The sequence below is a fragment of the Prenolepis imparis genome, unplaced genomic scaffold (genome assembly GCF_030444845.1).
Source record: "Prenolepis imparis isolate NDT839.2.m4 unplaced genomic scaffold, iyPreImpa1.0 SCAF_9, whole genome shotgun sequence".
NCBI classification, from domain to species: Eukaryota; Metazoa; Arthropoda; class Insecta; order Hymenoptera; family Formicidae; genus Prenolepis; species Prenolepis imparis.
The window spans coordinates 15114314-15130097 of record NW_028141167.1 but is presented as its reverse complement, the minus strand read 5'-3'; the positions used below and the strand labels follow the sequence as shown (position 1 = coordinate 15130097).

Here is a 15784-nt window from a genome sequence, read left to right as displayed (position 1 = left end):
TAAGTCTAAATATCGAAGAATCTTAGTGAAATCTTTTTTAGTTTGATACTTAAATGTAAATATAGTTTTTTTTCGTTATCTCTTATATTCTTCGTCGAGTAGAATCCGAAAATTTGCAATTAGAGTCGTATATTAGAAATATTTACACGCTCCAAACAGACTTCTATTTTTCTATATGAAATTTATACAATCTAGTTTTATATACAAAGTATTAATTCGCACCTACTATAAATTGTTATCGCAGTATAAAGACTACAAATTGTACATACAGAAGCTGTTATTACTTATTACCGATCAAGTTGGTAGATTGGCAGCAAAAATCGAGCAGGATCTATATTTCTTAATTATTAAAATAGATCTATGTATTTAAAAATTTTTTCATTATTTGATTCGATACTGGTCCAGTATCAGGCTGTTCCTCCCTGATGAAGTAAGCTGAATGTTCACGAAACGTTGGACTCAAACAAAAAGTCTACGCGGTTTCAAACCCGAAAATCAATTCTAATATTGATATAACTTATTAAAATCGAATTAAATATAAGAATTTTCGTAAAAAAAAAATATAGATTTATGTATACTATTCCACATAGAAAAACATGCAGAACAATTTTAGCATTATTTTAATTTTAAAATGTAATGTATAATATATTATTTTAAATTTAAATTTTGAAGTTATTAATTTTCTGAATTTAATTATTGTAATATGTAGCAATCTTTATAAAATTGACACCTAAAATAAATGCTAACATAACTGTGTAGTATTAGTGAGAATCATCTGAGCATAATTATTGCTGAATACATTTAGAAATTATTATCAAAAACCATTTTACAGTATAAAATTATATAATTTTCATTCAAACATTCTTAAATCTAAAATTTCATAAAGAAATTTAAGATAAAATGCATCACAAACATGCATGAAACATGCAATATAACTTTATAATTACAAAATTCTATCTCTTAGCAAAAAATGTATGTTTTGCAGAATCATCTTAACACAATTATTGCAAGTGTCCTATCTGGAATTCTATTTAAATTTTAAATGCAGTTCCGGGGGGTTCGGTTTCTGGCGCCAATCTGACATTAGATTATGTTAGCAGATCATGTGTATGTATACTCATTGTCAATTTCTGCCTCCAATCTGTCAGATCACAATAACATGATATCAATTTGTGTTATAGCATCTTCTGAGTAAATCTGTCACCAATTTGCTGCCATATTTTACGCGCATTTTGCTTACTAGAACGTATCTCCCGAATGTTCCTAGAATATACACAAAATATAATACTTTTACGATATTCTTAGATATTCTTAGAATCTACACGTGCTGTGTAGGCAGTCGATTTTCCAGCAACTTTTGAATAAATAATCTGCTGCCAATTTGCCAACATATTGCGCACATTTTTCTTATTGGCTATAGTGGGCGCAAATTAATTTAATATATATATATATATATATATATATATATTGCAGTAATTAAAGGAAAATATATAAATAACGTTAAAAAATGTCGAGGCAATTAGTATAATTAACATTACAATCAGAGTTCTCGGATATAAAATATAGTATAGATTATTATTTTATAATAATATATCATAATATGTAACATATACATATATCATTCATTTCTGTTTACTTAATTCGGCACTATTCGCGACACAGGCGTGGCGATGATGCGCAGTAGGTGGCCGATTGTCGCGAAAAGGTGGAGGGAGAAAGGGAGGAGCAGCCGCGATGCTTGTAGAGGGGAACGAAGCAGGCATACGAAGAGTTTACGGTGATTTTTTTACCACTAAGCGCGCGGGATGCGAGATGCGAATACGTACATATAATATATATATATATATATATATATACATACATACATACATACATACATATACATGCGAGTGTATGCGCGCGCGCAAACAAACTCGCGCACGCACACTGAAACGAGCGTGCAGAAAGCTCGCGCGCGTAGCACGAAGCCATGCTTGAGTGTTTGCTGTTATCTAAAAAAAATTATATAGATGATATAGATGAAGTTTTAGCATCATCTTAGTTTTATATAGATATTATAGATAATAAAAATATGTATATTATCTATATCTGCACCTTAAATGAAAAAAGTATTATCTTTATTAAATTATCTAGAATAATATTTAGATAATTTGATTTAGGACCATAACATAAAAATACTTAAGCAGTAGAACTTAAGCAGTAAGCGATAAAAATTTATTTGTATGAATATATTTTTATATCCTTTTAATAATTTACATTTTTTTATAACTATGTTTACATAAGCGGTCTTAAAAATAATATTATCTGGAATAAGTTATCTAAATAAAACGCCATAAAATTTTATCTTTTTTCTAGATATATTTAAAATAAAATTATCTTCATCTTATCTTGTAAGATACATATTTTTATCTCATCTTTATCCAGCTAATTTTAAAATCATCTATAAAGCATAACACTGCACATATATACACACATACATATACGCATGTGTAGTGAAATGTGATGGAAAAAATTAAATATGATTTTTTATATTGAATATTGAGAATTTTTCAAAATCAAAAAACGAAGATTTAAAAAGGGTTTCTCTCTTATATTGTTATACTTTTATTAAGAATCCTTTATACCCGAATGTATCATGCATTTGTATATCAAAGTCTTTTCGATTTTATTATTTTAAAATAATATATTTCTATTCCTAATATTTTCTCTATTGTACGCAGGGCCAAAAGAAGGCGCCAAAGAAAATATTTGAGAAAAAAAGTGATACGCTCGGTTTATATACATACATTAATTCTTCGATACATGATACACACACATATATATATGTGTGTGTGTGTGTACAGTATTGTGCTTAGATGATTTTAAAATTAGCTAGATAAAGATGAGATGAAAATATGTAAATTCATCTTAAATAAAATAAAGATGATTTTGTTTTAAACATATTTAGATAAAAGATAAAATTATATGACAATTCATCTAGATAACTTCCAGATTTTTTAAGATTGCTTATGTAAACACAGTTATAAAAAAATGTAAATTATAAAAGGGATATAAAAATATATTCATACTTTTATTTATAAGTTTTTATTGCTTACTGCTTAAGTACTTTTATATGTGCTATGAGACTCTAAATCAAATTATCTGAAGATTATTCTAGATAATTTAGTGAAGATAACACTTTTTTTCTTCTAATTGTAAGATGCAGATATACAAAGATAGTACATATTTTTAATATCTATATAAAGATAAGATAACGCCAAAATTTCATCTAGATCATCTATATAATTTTATTTAGATAACAGCAAACATTGTGTATATATACATATATATACATATATATACACGTATAACAACCGGTTGAAAATTCATACAGCGGGCTGCAACACGTGCACATAGTATACGCATAGTCGCGCAAAAAGCTTGCGCTGACAGCACGCGCGAATGCCCTGCGTATATATGTATACATATATATACATACGCGACAATGCATGCCATCGCGAGTTAGTCAAGTACTGCGCGCACTCAAGCACGTTTCGCTTCAAGTAGAAAAAGAAAAAGAGAAAGAGAGAGAGAGAGAGAGAGAGGAAGGGGAGAGAAAAAGAGAAAGAGAGAGTTTTGCATGAGCAAAACTAGTCTCGCTCTCTCAAGGGCTCCGATTCTCGTCTTTACTGGTCTCTACACAATCATGGACGACACATCCAGAGGGAGAGTGAGAGAAAAAAAGAGGAGAGAGAGAGAGAGAGAGGAAAAGAGAGAGAGAGAGGGAGAGAGAGAGAGAAAAGAAAAGAACAAAGATCAGGACTTCTCCGCTCGCGCACAAAAGCAAAAGACCTCGCGAAGCGGAAATGCGAGAGAAAAAGACGGATAGATAACGAGAGTAATAAACATCTACATTACAAGTCGTCGTGCATGAAAGTGTGAGGGAATATAAGGAACGTGCGTAAAGAGAGGAAAGGTCTGCCGCATTATTGCTTATTAATATCTATGCAATAAACAAAGAAATCGAGAGAGAGAGAGAGAGAGAGAGAGAGAGAGAGAGAGAGAGAGAGAGAGAGAGAAAGAAAAAAATATTCGCAATATAAAATGTGAGTTGTGTGTATTTCCAATCAGTAGACGGTTATCATTCTCTTCATTTCCCAGAATCGAAATAAAAATTCATTATCATCATTGACTCCTCTCGCAACTGTTGTATACTCCGTTCAACGAAAGAACGGGCATCGGATCGGACGAAAATTCGAGGTTTTCGTCCATGGTCTCCCCCTTCACTGCTTATTTAACTTGTCAGTGCCTGCAATGAATGGCACCATCCCCCTGAAGCATTGGATCGCCGGTATCTCTTCCTATTTTGTCCGTCTATGTATAGACTGATGCACGTTCCCTCGTTGAACGGAGTATAGAGGAAAAAATATGCATGTTTCTGCAAATATCAGATATTTGTCGACCTGTTCGTGCTTCTCGCTCGGTACGTGTTCTATTACTGCCGCCGCTGCCGTCTCAGCCGCCGTCGCCGTCTCCGCTGTCTCCGTCGCCGCCGCCGCCGCCACCGCCGCCGCCTTCGCCGTCGCCGCCGTCGCGATCGATACGCCATTGCGTCGTGACGTGCCGACGGGTAAATTACTCGTTGAACGGTAGTAGTCGTGCTAGCGGTCGTGCTCCAGTGACGTGATAACATTCGCTGGACATCGGATGTATCATCCTCGTCAGCATTCTTGTTATTAGACTGCGCGGAGCGCGTGTTGCGACGGCGCAGCGTCCCGATAACGATCGTCGGCAACCAAACCAGTAGCGACGACGACGACGTTGACGTTCCGGAGGTGCCTCCGCACACGCGGTAGTCTATATACGACGACGAGGACGTCGTCGACGGGACCGTGGATGTACGATAATAATAATAATAATAATAAGACGTACCACCGTCCGCGACGATGGTGATGTGCTGCGATGCAGAGTATGATGAGGAGGGATAAATAAAGAAAAGGAAAAATATGATGTGATAAATCGAATCATATATGTGTGTGCGCGCATATGTGTGTGTGTGTGTGTGTGCGTGTGTGTACATATATACGATGTTGAGTGCGAAAAATAAATAGATATTGTGTATAAGGCCTTTCCCAGGCGGAGAAAAAAAGGGAGTCCTACCGAGATTCGATCTTGGGACCCTTTCTTCTCGATAGGCAGACCACTCTATCACTGAATCAATTCGTCGCTCCACACCACCATCTCTCTTTACTTACATATTACAATATACATATATATATATATATATAATATGTATATATATATATGTAGAGACATGTTATTTTGTTGACCGTGGATTGCGTTCGATAAGACTAAAAGAGTATCGGCCCATTATGGATCGTCGGTGACTGTGCGAGCCGTATCTCTGCCGTCGTCGCGCGTCGGATTCGCGGATACGAAAACATCGCTGTGTTGAAAACATCGCTGTCACTGGCCATAGGTGGCGGAGGAAGAGGAAGAGGAAAAAGGAGAAGGAAGAGAGAGAAGGGGAGGAGAGAGAAAGAGGAGGAGGAGGAGCAGAGCAGTTCAGCAAGGAACAAGGAGGGAGTCTGGCGACGGGATTGAAGGGAAGGTCTCGCCAGGAGACGCACGCTGCGTGTGATATTCGCATAACACGCTCTTCTACCTGCCAAAGCGCGCGCGCGCCCTAGAGAGAGACGGAGAGACAGAGAGAGAGAGAGAGAAAAAGAGAAAAAGAGAAGGAGCGCGCGCAAGACAGAGAGAGATCGCGCGATATCACAAACAAAGGGAAAGAGAGAAACGGATAACGAGCGACTTTACGATGTACGTGGAAGTGGTGGCGTCGCGGCGGGCTCGCAGCAGCAGCGGTAGTCGCATCGTTGTCTTCTTCGTCGTCGGCGGCGTAACACAACGTTGGAAGGGAAGGCGAACGTAGAGAAGAAAGGAGGAACGGGTTTACATATACGTGTGTGTCTATCAAGCGAGTGTGTTAGAAAGAGAGAGAGAGAAACAGACAGACAGCAGACAGAGAGAAGGATCTCGTAATGCGCGCGGGTTAGAAACCTCATTCGGGGAAGGGGAAGGGAGAAAAAGATGGACCCAGTCCTCCTGTCTCGCGACCCAGCGGCGCGTCATCGTACCGGAGCGAAGGACGTCGTATGCGGGAAACGATGCGGGCCGACGATGACGACGTCGACGTCGTCGAGGTGGATGATCGTCGACGGCGACGAGGGTCTTCTTGTTAACCGCGCTCTCGTTCATCACCGGGCATAAGCGGACATGGGAAACGAGGAAGAAATCACGAGAGAGAGAGAGAAAGAGACGAGTCGTGCCAATTATTATTATTGCTCCACCTAGAGTGCTTGCTCGCTTCCGGAGTATTATTACGCGTACTACCTTTCATGTCTGTCGCGATACGTAAAAAAGTTTTTGGAACAAAAGTGTGTTGAAGAGCGTATTGAAAAAATAATTGTGTGTGCGTGTGTGTGTGTGTTGATACATATACACGAGATACGAATGTGAAGAAAGACTCGCCGCGAACGGCGAGAGGAGCGTACGTTAGAGAGCGGCGGGCGATACGTTCCTCGGTCGTCACCCTCTTCCCTAGGGGAGTAGGGAAGGGGGAGGAGGAGGAGGAGGAGGTGGCGGGGCGGGGGGACGGAGATACATTTCCCGGGATACCGATGACGGCGACTCGCGCGCAGTAATAATGGAGACATTACTGCCCGGCAACACCGGCCAATCGTACAGTCCCCAGTTGAAAAACGTCCTAAAGACCTATCAGCTGTCAGCTGTTAAGAGTCTGCAGGGTCCGAGTTCGGCCCTGTTGGGCATGGACTGTAAAGTCCTGCTGCAACACAGCAACAACGAACAGCAGCAGCAACATTCGACGACCTCGTGCTACTCGTTGGCCGCGTCCGGTCGTCCAGCAACGACCAATTGTGGCCTGGACTCGCCCGGGGAGTCCGAGAAGAAAGATGTCGTCGAGAAGGAGGCTCGTGAAACGTCAGCGACAGGTCAGCAACAACAACGTCCAGCAACACCTGTTCCTTCTCCCGCCTCCAGCAACAAGATCCCACCGAGATCACTGGAGGACTCGGATGAGGATCGTCCAACAGTGACGGAAGGGCGTCTGAAGGGCATCGAGAAGCGGGAGCTGGAATTTCAGATACCGATATTGACGGCTCCTGATCAGAGCTGCTCCGAGAGATGCGAGACAATCCTCGAAGGCGAGAGGATCTCTTGTTTCGTGGTGGGCGGCGAGAGGAGGTTATGTTTACCCCAGATCCTGAACACGGTGCTGCAGGATTTCTCCCTGCCCCAGATCAATCAAGTGTGCGACGAGTTGCAGATCTACTGCTCTCGCTGCACCCGCGATCAGCTGGAGGAGCTCAAGCAATCCACAATCCTGCCCAATAACGCCCCCTCTTGCGGTCTGATCACTCAAACCGACGCCGAGAGGCTGGTCAGTGCTCTGTTGTTGCGTACGGATTCCTGCGATCCCGCCCACATTAGTCAGACCCAGGATTGCTTCGATAAGAAGGCCTGCAACAAGAACGAGGACGAGAAAACCATCGCCAAGTTCAAAGTGTATCATGAATGCTTCGGGAAGTGCAACGGTATTTTTGATGCCGACCTGTTCGAAACGGACGATTCCGTTTGCATCGAGTGTCTGGATTGTGGCTATCAGTTTTCACCCCAACGCTTCGTCCGACACGCTCACAGATTTCTGGAGAATCGTACCTGCCACTGGGGTTTCAATTCTGCCAACTGGCGATCGTATCTGTTGCTCTACCCCGACCAACCACATTACGACAAGTTGCTTATTCTGTTTCGTGAGTTGAAGGAAAGACACCTCGTTCTAAACTCCAAGCGAAAGCTAGAGGTATTTCTATTTGATGGTGTGATTCTTCTTAGTGTTAGATTGAGATATCAATGTATTATATGTGAAGTTGAAGTGATGGAACTTAAAATAAGATTCGAGCTAAAATTTAAGAATGCAAGCCCTCAAATATCTGTTTCAGTTGCGACCCGAACACGAGAGATTAACCAAACGCACAAAGAAGGACATAGGGAAGGATGACTGTGCTGGAATTTATAATGGCAACGGACTAGGAATGTACCATCATATGTCTCAGATAGCCACCGCAGCTGATCCGTATCTGCAGATGCAGTGGGCAGTTTTCGAGTTTGCCAGGGGCGCATCAGCTTTTCGGCCTTGGAATGCCGCAGGCAACTGCAAACACAGGGACAAGTAAGTATCATACGTGTCGTACATAGATATTTTACATATAAGCATTAAAAAATGACAGTTTCAGGTATGAAAAGATCTAATAAGAGAGCCAGATGCAACAAAATTGTCTTTAAATATTTTATTTATTCCTCTTTACTTATTCGAGAACGTTTTAGTCTTTTTCTTTGGATCATCCTCAGCAAATCGTAATAAGAAAAAATCCATCAGTGACAGTTGTATTGTCTTTGCAGTTCGTCGTTGCTGCCTGCGTACCTCAGTCGAGGTCCACCTGTATTGCAGCATCCCGAACGAGTCATCCCGCTTTCGGAGTGCGAGCGTTTCGAGCCGCACTTCCAGCCTAACGTGGCGTTGGCGCCGATCACCTCGACACCCCCTCAGATAGGTCGGATATCGCCCCTCTCGTCCGTTCACCAACGACGGCATCATCATCATCATCATCACGAGCATCATCATCGCCACCGTCACGGTCTACGTTCGACGAGTCCCACGAGCGAGAAGCAAGAACTGCTGTCGTCGGCCGATGTCAAGTTGGAAAAGACATCGTCGAGCCAAGCCGCTGAACCCGTCGACTCGTATCCTGTATATTACGTGCCCGATGAGACGAGTCGAAAGGAACCAGCGCTACCGGGGAAGAAAGAGAGGAGGGAAAAGGATGGTGTGGAAGAGGAGGAGAGCAGCGCGGCGGTGACGTCGTCCACAGTGACAGTGGAGCCTCTTCCCCTGGCGACCTCCTCCGAGGTCGGCACCACCTCTTCACCGTCCGAGAGCGACTCCGACTCGGACGGCACCGCGGCGGCCGATCTTGAGGAGCGACTGAAAGCGCTCAACGTGCCGCAGGATGTGATAGAGCTGGCGCGTCGTGTGGCCTCGGAGAACGCTCAGCTGCGACGTCATCGACAGTCGGACGCGCACGAGATTTCAAAGCTACGCAGTCAGCTACACATGCACAAGTTACAACAGCAGCAACAGCAATCCACGATCGTCATGGGAGTCAGTGGTGAATCAAGGGACAAGAAGGAGGACTCTTCGGCGATGGTGCCACGCGCCAGCGCGGCTGACAGCACTGAAGGTTGCAGCGAAGAGACCGATACTATGGAGAATTTGCCATCGAATCATGAAGAGTCCGAGCCTGCCAGTGTGCTAGTGACTAATAATGAGTCGGATCAGTGATAACGCGTGCGAAAATTATTCATTATGACATACAACTGCTCAGCGATCACCGCCGCGATTACGACGCTTATCCCAAATAAGCATGCACTGAATTTAGAGTTTACATTAGAGTATGTGTACGTTTTTTGCGTAAGTATAGAGTGTGTTTTCCGTGTAATTTTTATTTACCAATTAATGTGTTTATTTCTCGATGAAAAATGAATTAAAAAATCCTAAGTCCTCATTTTTTTTCCACGACGCTTAATAAAAAAAAATTTTTTTAATAAGATCATGTAGAGTGTATTAAGTGAATTCAAGCATCGCAAAAAAAAGGAAAAAAATAATTCGGAACTTTTTAATTCATTTTTGCGAAAAAATAACGCCATGTAACACTGGTGAACATGAATTACGGAAGACTGTGTGTGTGTGTGTGTGTGTGTATGTGTAATATATATATATATATATACATATATATGTCGTATGTGTAGGATGATTCTAAACAAAACGAAAAATTGTCTAGGTTTATGTGATATGCGACGAGCCTTTAAATGTTATCGCAATTAATTCGGACTTTTTATTAGATAAATAAACCTATAATATACACACACACACATACACACACGTGTTATCCAACTCACACATCGGCTTATTGTTAGGTAGAGTCCTTTTTGCGCTTTGTGTTGGCAAAATTTAAACCAACCAATTGCTAAAATGATTTATTTTTCATATTTGTCAATAATTATGCCTGATAGATTCACTTCCTTTTTGTATTTTGGCGTTCCGCGGAGAACAATTTTTTTTGAATTTTACAATTTGTCTGTAGTAATTTATTATAATGACAGACATATGTTACTCCTTTTATTTTCCAGACATAAGAATTAGTGAATTAAAATGAGTGATATTTCCCCGATGGAAAATATAGTAAAACGAGTTGGATGGCCATGTTAAATATATATTTCTATGGATCGATTTTTTAATTAAAGTCGAATGTAAATATTGTATTATAACGAAACATAGGAGAGTAGGGACATTTAAGGGATTATACCGCGCCAATTAAACTATTACATTTAATAGGTATTATGATGAGATATTTCGTGTATATGAATTATATATAAAGTGTAAAGAGATTTTTACGAGATCATAATTTTGATCCCTGAATATACGGCGAGTAAGAGAGAGAGAGAGAAAGAGAAAGAGATTTCTAGTGAGAGAATGTGAATTTAGATTGCTTTCCATTTTCACATCTTGGTAGTCATTTAATTGCATAATGTAAATATATTGTGGCATCATATATGTATGTTTATATAATTAATTACACTATCATGACGAAATAATGCTAAAGTACAAAAAACCTAGGTGCTATATTATTATTCTAGGCAGTACGCTGTAAGCAGAAACCTAGGTGTGTTCCAGCAGCTCGTACTACATTGTAATTTATCCAGAACGTTATATACATGTTACAATGAATCGAATCGCTACGATTACAATCTTGTGATTTGACGTTTTTTATATATAAGAGAGTGTGGGATCTGCTTTTTTATTCGACGGAAAAAAGCTCGGTCCAAGCCTAATAATGTCAATAAGGAAAAAAAAGAAATTGGATATTTGAAAATTATTTATTATTTAGTACATGCAGTAGGACCATAATTGAAATTATTGTTGATTCAATTGTTCTTCCATGATTTCCAATCATTTGAGTAGTTATCGAATTGTTTAATGTTTAATTTATTGATGGCGGAAGGGAGAACACAAAGTGACGATTTGTAAGAGTGCTTGTGTAATAGATCGTTGTAACTTTTTTTATTTATTTATTTATTTTTTTTTTTTTTTTTTTTTTTTTTTTTTTTAAGTATCTAAATTTTTTAAAAAAATCTATATTTGCCTTTTTTCCAGGAATAATATATAGGGTAAAACACCAAACTTTAAAACTTGAAAAACTCTTTGTTTCTTTCAAAAATATAAAAAAATTTCTAAAGAGAAAAATAATTTTGCTTTAAATAATCCAATACAACAATAAACATTTTTTTTCAAAATCTTATTATCTGAGATATCAAGCTTATTTTGTGGGACTATTTTTTTGAAAAGATAGTAATGGTTTTTTTTTAAAATATAATTTTACATTTCTATTAACTGTAATATTATTACAGCTACAAAAAAAATTAGATATTAACCCAGAAGAAGTTACTCTTTATAAAATCATAATTTATTTTGCAGCCGCAATAATGATTAAAAAATGTTTATTTGTATTATTTATTTTTCTCAAACATTTTTCTCTTTACATTTTTTTGCATTCTAAAAAAAACAGGATATTTCAGGTTTTAACATTAGATTCTTCCACTCTATATATCACGGATTAAAGCATAATTAATTAAATCATACGTGTGGACACGTATTGTATATAATTCTGTTGACTACAATGTGTTTTGTTATTAATATTTAATATTTTTACTAAGACTCGCAGCTGGGAAATCCACCTCCTTTATATGTATATATAAACATATATGTACATATTTATATTTATTTTGTATATTATTGTTGGCACATATCACTTTAGTTGTATTTATAATATATATGAATGGTCCTACTGTGAGAAAGCGACAGAGAGATATGCAGAAAATACTGGCTGTATACTGAGATAGCGTTTCCACATTTGTTTAACACATTGACAAAATTAAATAAGGACAAGATTATCTAGAAAGACGCTATATCAGCTGATTGCAATTCCTGAGTATCTCTCAAGTTTTTAGCAGAGACCGAATGTTAAATGATGTTGGACATAATTACTTTTTTTTATTACGGATTTTTATTTCTATTATACGGATTCGAATTGATTGTCGAGTCAATTAAGGATACGAGAAAAGAAGAAAAAAAATATATAAAGATTATTTTTCCTGCATGAGAGAATACTCCATATATACACACATATGCGCGAATATTTGTGTATCAAATTATATTAAACACGCCACAATATAAAGAGAAATAGATTTTTTTAATATATTCATACGAGGTATATATATATATATGTATATATATCGATGCATGAACAAACAAGATATGAATATACACATGTAAAAGAAGATGTAGATACAGAAATATACAGATATATATTTCTGACATATATATATATATATATATATATATATATATATATATATATATACATATGTATAAGAGGGTGACTTTTATATATTAGGGACTCTGTTTTCATTTATTACACGTACAATCGATAATATGTGATAGAAACATTTGCCTTTCTCTTCTTTTACTATGCTACGCTGTACTTTTATTTCGCCGCTTAGATATTTTTATATCGAGAAATGTGACGGAGTTCCCAGTGATATGTGTGATACAATCTCCGATTTAAATTTATTATTACGTGAATGTATTTGTAAAAATATGTAATATGTATGTACATGAGCGAATGAAATGAATGTAAATTTTTGCTGATACAATTTCTCGAAAATGTGTCTGTCTGTTCTTTAGCAAATAGTTAATATTAACGTTCAACTCTCGCTCGTATAAGGCGAAATAAAACGAACATACATTAAGACTCCTGGGTCTACATCGCGGTTATGTTAGATTGTGACGTCAGAGGCGAGAAAGTACATGTTGAAAATTCTTAGATGCCATTTTTTAATGAAAAGATATTTCGATGAAACACTACTTCAGATTTTTAGCTTACAAGTAACATTACTCAAGTGCCATTCGCCGATATTCTTGAAACTTTGCACACACGTAGTACATCGAAAAACATTAAACACGTGTTTTTTTATTTTGGCTAACAAGGCGTTTTAAGGTCGGGTATAGTACCACTATCTTGCCTTCACTGGCTGGGTAGATCTTCCCATTGTCTGCGTGTTTTTGAGATCGCTAATGACGATTTTGACATTAGTTTAACGAGATTCAGAATGGCAAATACAAAATGGTGGACAAAATCGCAGAAGTTTCAAAAACTTTATTTAACGCCACTTGCGAAGTTTATTAGATACATGATTACGATTTTGGCAACAGTTATATCAATCTAGAGGTGGCGGATGAAAAATTCAATATGACGCATCCAAATGGCGGAAACTGAAGGCAATGGGAAAGTCTACCCAGCCAGTGAAGGCAAGATAGTGGTACTATACCCGACCTTAAAATGCCTTGTTAGCCAAAATAAAAAAACACGTGTTTAATGTTTTTCGATGTACTACGTGTGTGCAAAGTTTCAAGAATATCGGCGAATGGCACTTGAGTAGTGTTACTTGTTAGTACACTTTTAAAATACCTCAAAAACTATTCTTTTCCCTTGACAGTCAATCAACAACCGTAAAATGATCGTAATATCAGACTTTGTCATGCGGAATGACTGCGCATGTACAAAGACCAGCAAGATATTTTAAGAATGTGCTAGAGCCATTTGAAGTGCTGTTTCATCGAAGTATCTTATTTTTATTTCGAAATGGCATCTAAGAATTTTTAGCGTGTGTTTTCTCGCCTATGACGTCACAATTCTAACATGATCGGCGAGGAGTCAGGAGCCTTAAGTGAATTTATTTCACATTTTTTTTTGCTACTTTCGTTCGCTCAGTATATGTACATATATACACTTTAAGAATGTAATCTTGATTTTATAATATACACACACCGACTGAAATTTTGCAAGATGATGACCCAAAAGTAAGCAGGATACGTGAGAAAAACTGAAAGCTAGGATTGTATAACAGATAATGCATACATATCCTCGCAGTCAGCGATAGTTTATATAATAATATAAAATCATACATACTTGCGTTATATATTTCCATTGTGTAGCAAAACCATGCTGATTATGAAATTATTTTATTATTATGTATTGAAAATATACGCGTATAATATATGTCGAGACTGCTTCGAGGATCTCTTATCATACATACGATTGTCTTTTTGCCTTATAATTTTGTTTGTTTTAATAATATAGCAATAGTGCCAGTAATTCTTACATCAAATCGCGGACAAAAGAAAAAAAAACTTCACAGCGAGAAATTTCGCATTTCCATAATGCTCATAGGAAGAAAAATAAAATTCACTCTCTACGGCTATTCAATTTTTTCTGGTGTATTTAGATAGAGCGAATGTTAGATTTCAAAGCAATTTGTTAATATAAAGCTTATGATGATGTATGAAGTAATCGATGATGTAGGTAGAATATATAGAATACATTATATTCATATATAATGTATTCACCTTATGTAACATTCGGTCAATATACATAAGACACATTACATTGTAATGTTAAACAATAATGTAAGCATCCCACCTAAGGTAAAAGATGTAATAGTCTATGTTTTTCATACACACATACATTATACAGGGTGTTCCGGGAGGAAAAGTCACTACTCTAGGAAGTGATAGTATCGGTCATTTTAAGCAAAAAAGTTTATATAAGTACAGTGGCAAAATTACTGATAAGAAAGAGATACTACTACGTACTGTTTCTGATTTATTGTTCAAATGACACATTTTTTACACCTATGTAAACTTGGCACCCTACTTTTAACAAATAAAATTTTTAATACATAAAAAGATAGTATTTTTTACAGTTTATAATAAATTTTCAAAAATTCTATCGCCAATATAAATTTTTAATTACTTCTACGACAATTGTGTTCTAAAATTCATTGCCAGTACTGGAAATCTATAGTATACGTAATGTGAACTATAGATTTCCAGTACTAGCAGTGAATTTTGCAACGCAGCCAATATCACAATCAACAATCAACTGACTTCAGGCGTAATAATATTGTGCACTAAATTTAAATTATCTCGGAAATCGTTCGGAATAGGACACTCGTTTATATGAACTTTTTTGCTTAAAATGACCGATACTATCACCTCCTAGAGTAGTGACCTTTCCTCCCGGGACAGCCTGTATATGTATATATATATATATATATATATATATATATATATACATATATATAAATACATTCTAGTTTATTATATAGTTACCTAGGACGTAACGCGCATGAAAGGATTAATTCATAATAATCTAATAACTATATATACAGCTCGGTTTCGAATACATTTGAAGTCTATGTATAAAAAAAATAAGAATAATAATAAAATAGTTTCGACAAATCATATAACTGCCATGACTTTAAATGTATTTCAATTTCGCAGACACGAGAGAGATATGTATTTTAATTTCAAAATGAAAATATACAGGGTGTTTCTAAAACTATGTCAGAGATTTTAAGGGTGTATTTTAGAGGTCAAAATAAGAAAAAAAGTTCCTATAAACATGGAGAAATGCTTTCCCTCCGAGTTATAGCTCCTTAAAATTGGGGAAAATAATCGAAAAATGTATTATAGTACGGAGACTTTTTCATCATTGAAATTTTACACAGCGTAATAATTAATAGTAACTTTTATTTATATGTG

General features: G+C 37.1%; 1 protein-coding gene across 1 annotated transcript; it reads left to right on the top strand.

Moving 5' to 3' along the window:
• Positions 1–3896: 3896 nt before the first annotated feature.
• On the top strand, positions 3897–15322 carry LOC145941227 (uncharacterized). Its single transcript, XM_083047209.1, has 3 exons — positions 3897–7864; positions 8004–8233; positions 8464–15322. The coding sequence occupies exons 1-3, from the start codon at positions 6689–6691 to the stop codon at positions 9401–9403; spliced, it is 2346 nt and encodes a 781-aa protein (XP_082903335.1). The 5' UTR covers positions 3897–6688; the 3' UTR covers positions 9404–15322.
• The last annotated feature ends 462 nt before the right edge of the window (positions 15323–15784 follow it).

Excerpts from the sequence above, each read along its gene's own strand:
- LOC145941227 (XM_083047209.1), top strand. The coding sequence starts at position 6,689 with ATGGAGACATTACTGCCCGGCAACACCGGCCAATCGTACAGTCCCCAG. Across the intron at positions 7,865-8,003 it reads ACTCCAAGCGAAAGCTAGAG|TTGCGACCCGAACACGAGAG; the intron begins GTATTTCTATTT and ends TATCTGTTTCAG. Across the intron at positions 8,234-8,463 it reads AACTGCAAACACAGGGACAA|TTCGTCGTTGCTGCCTGCGT; the intron begins GTAAGTATCATA and ends TTGTCTTTGCAG.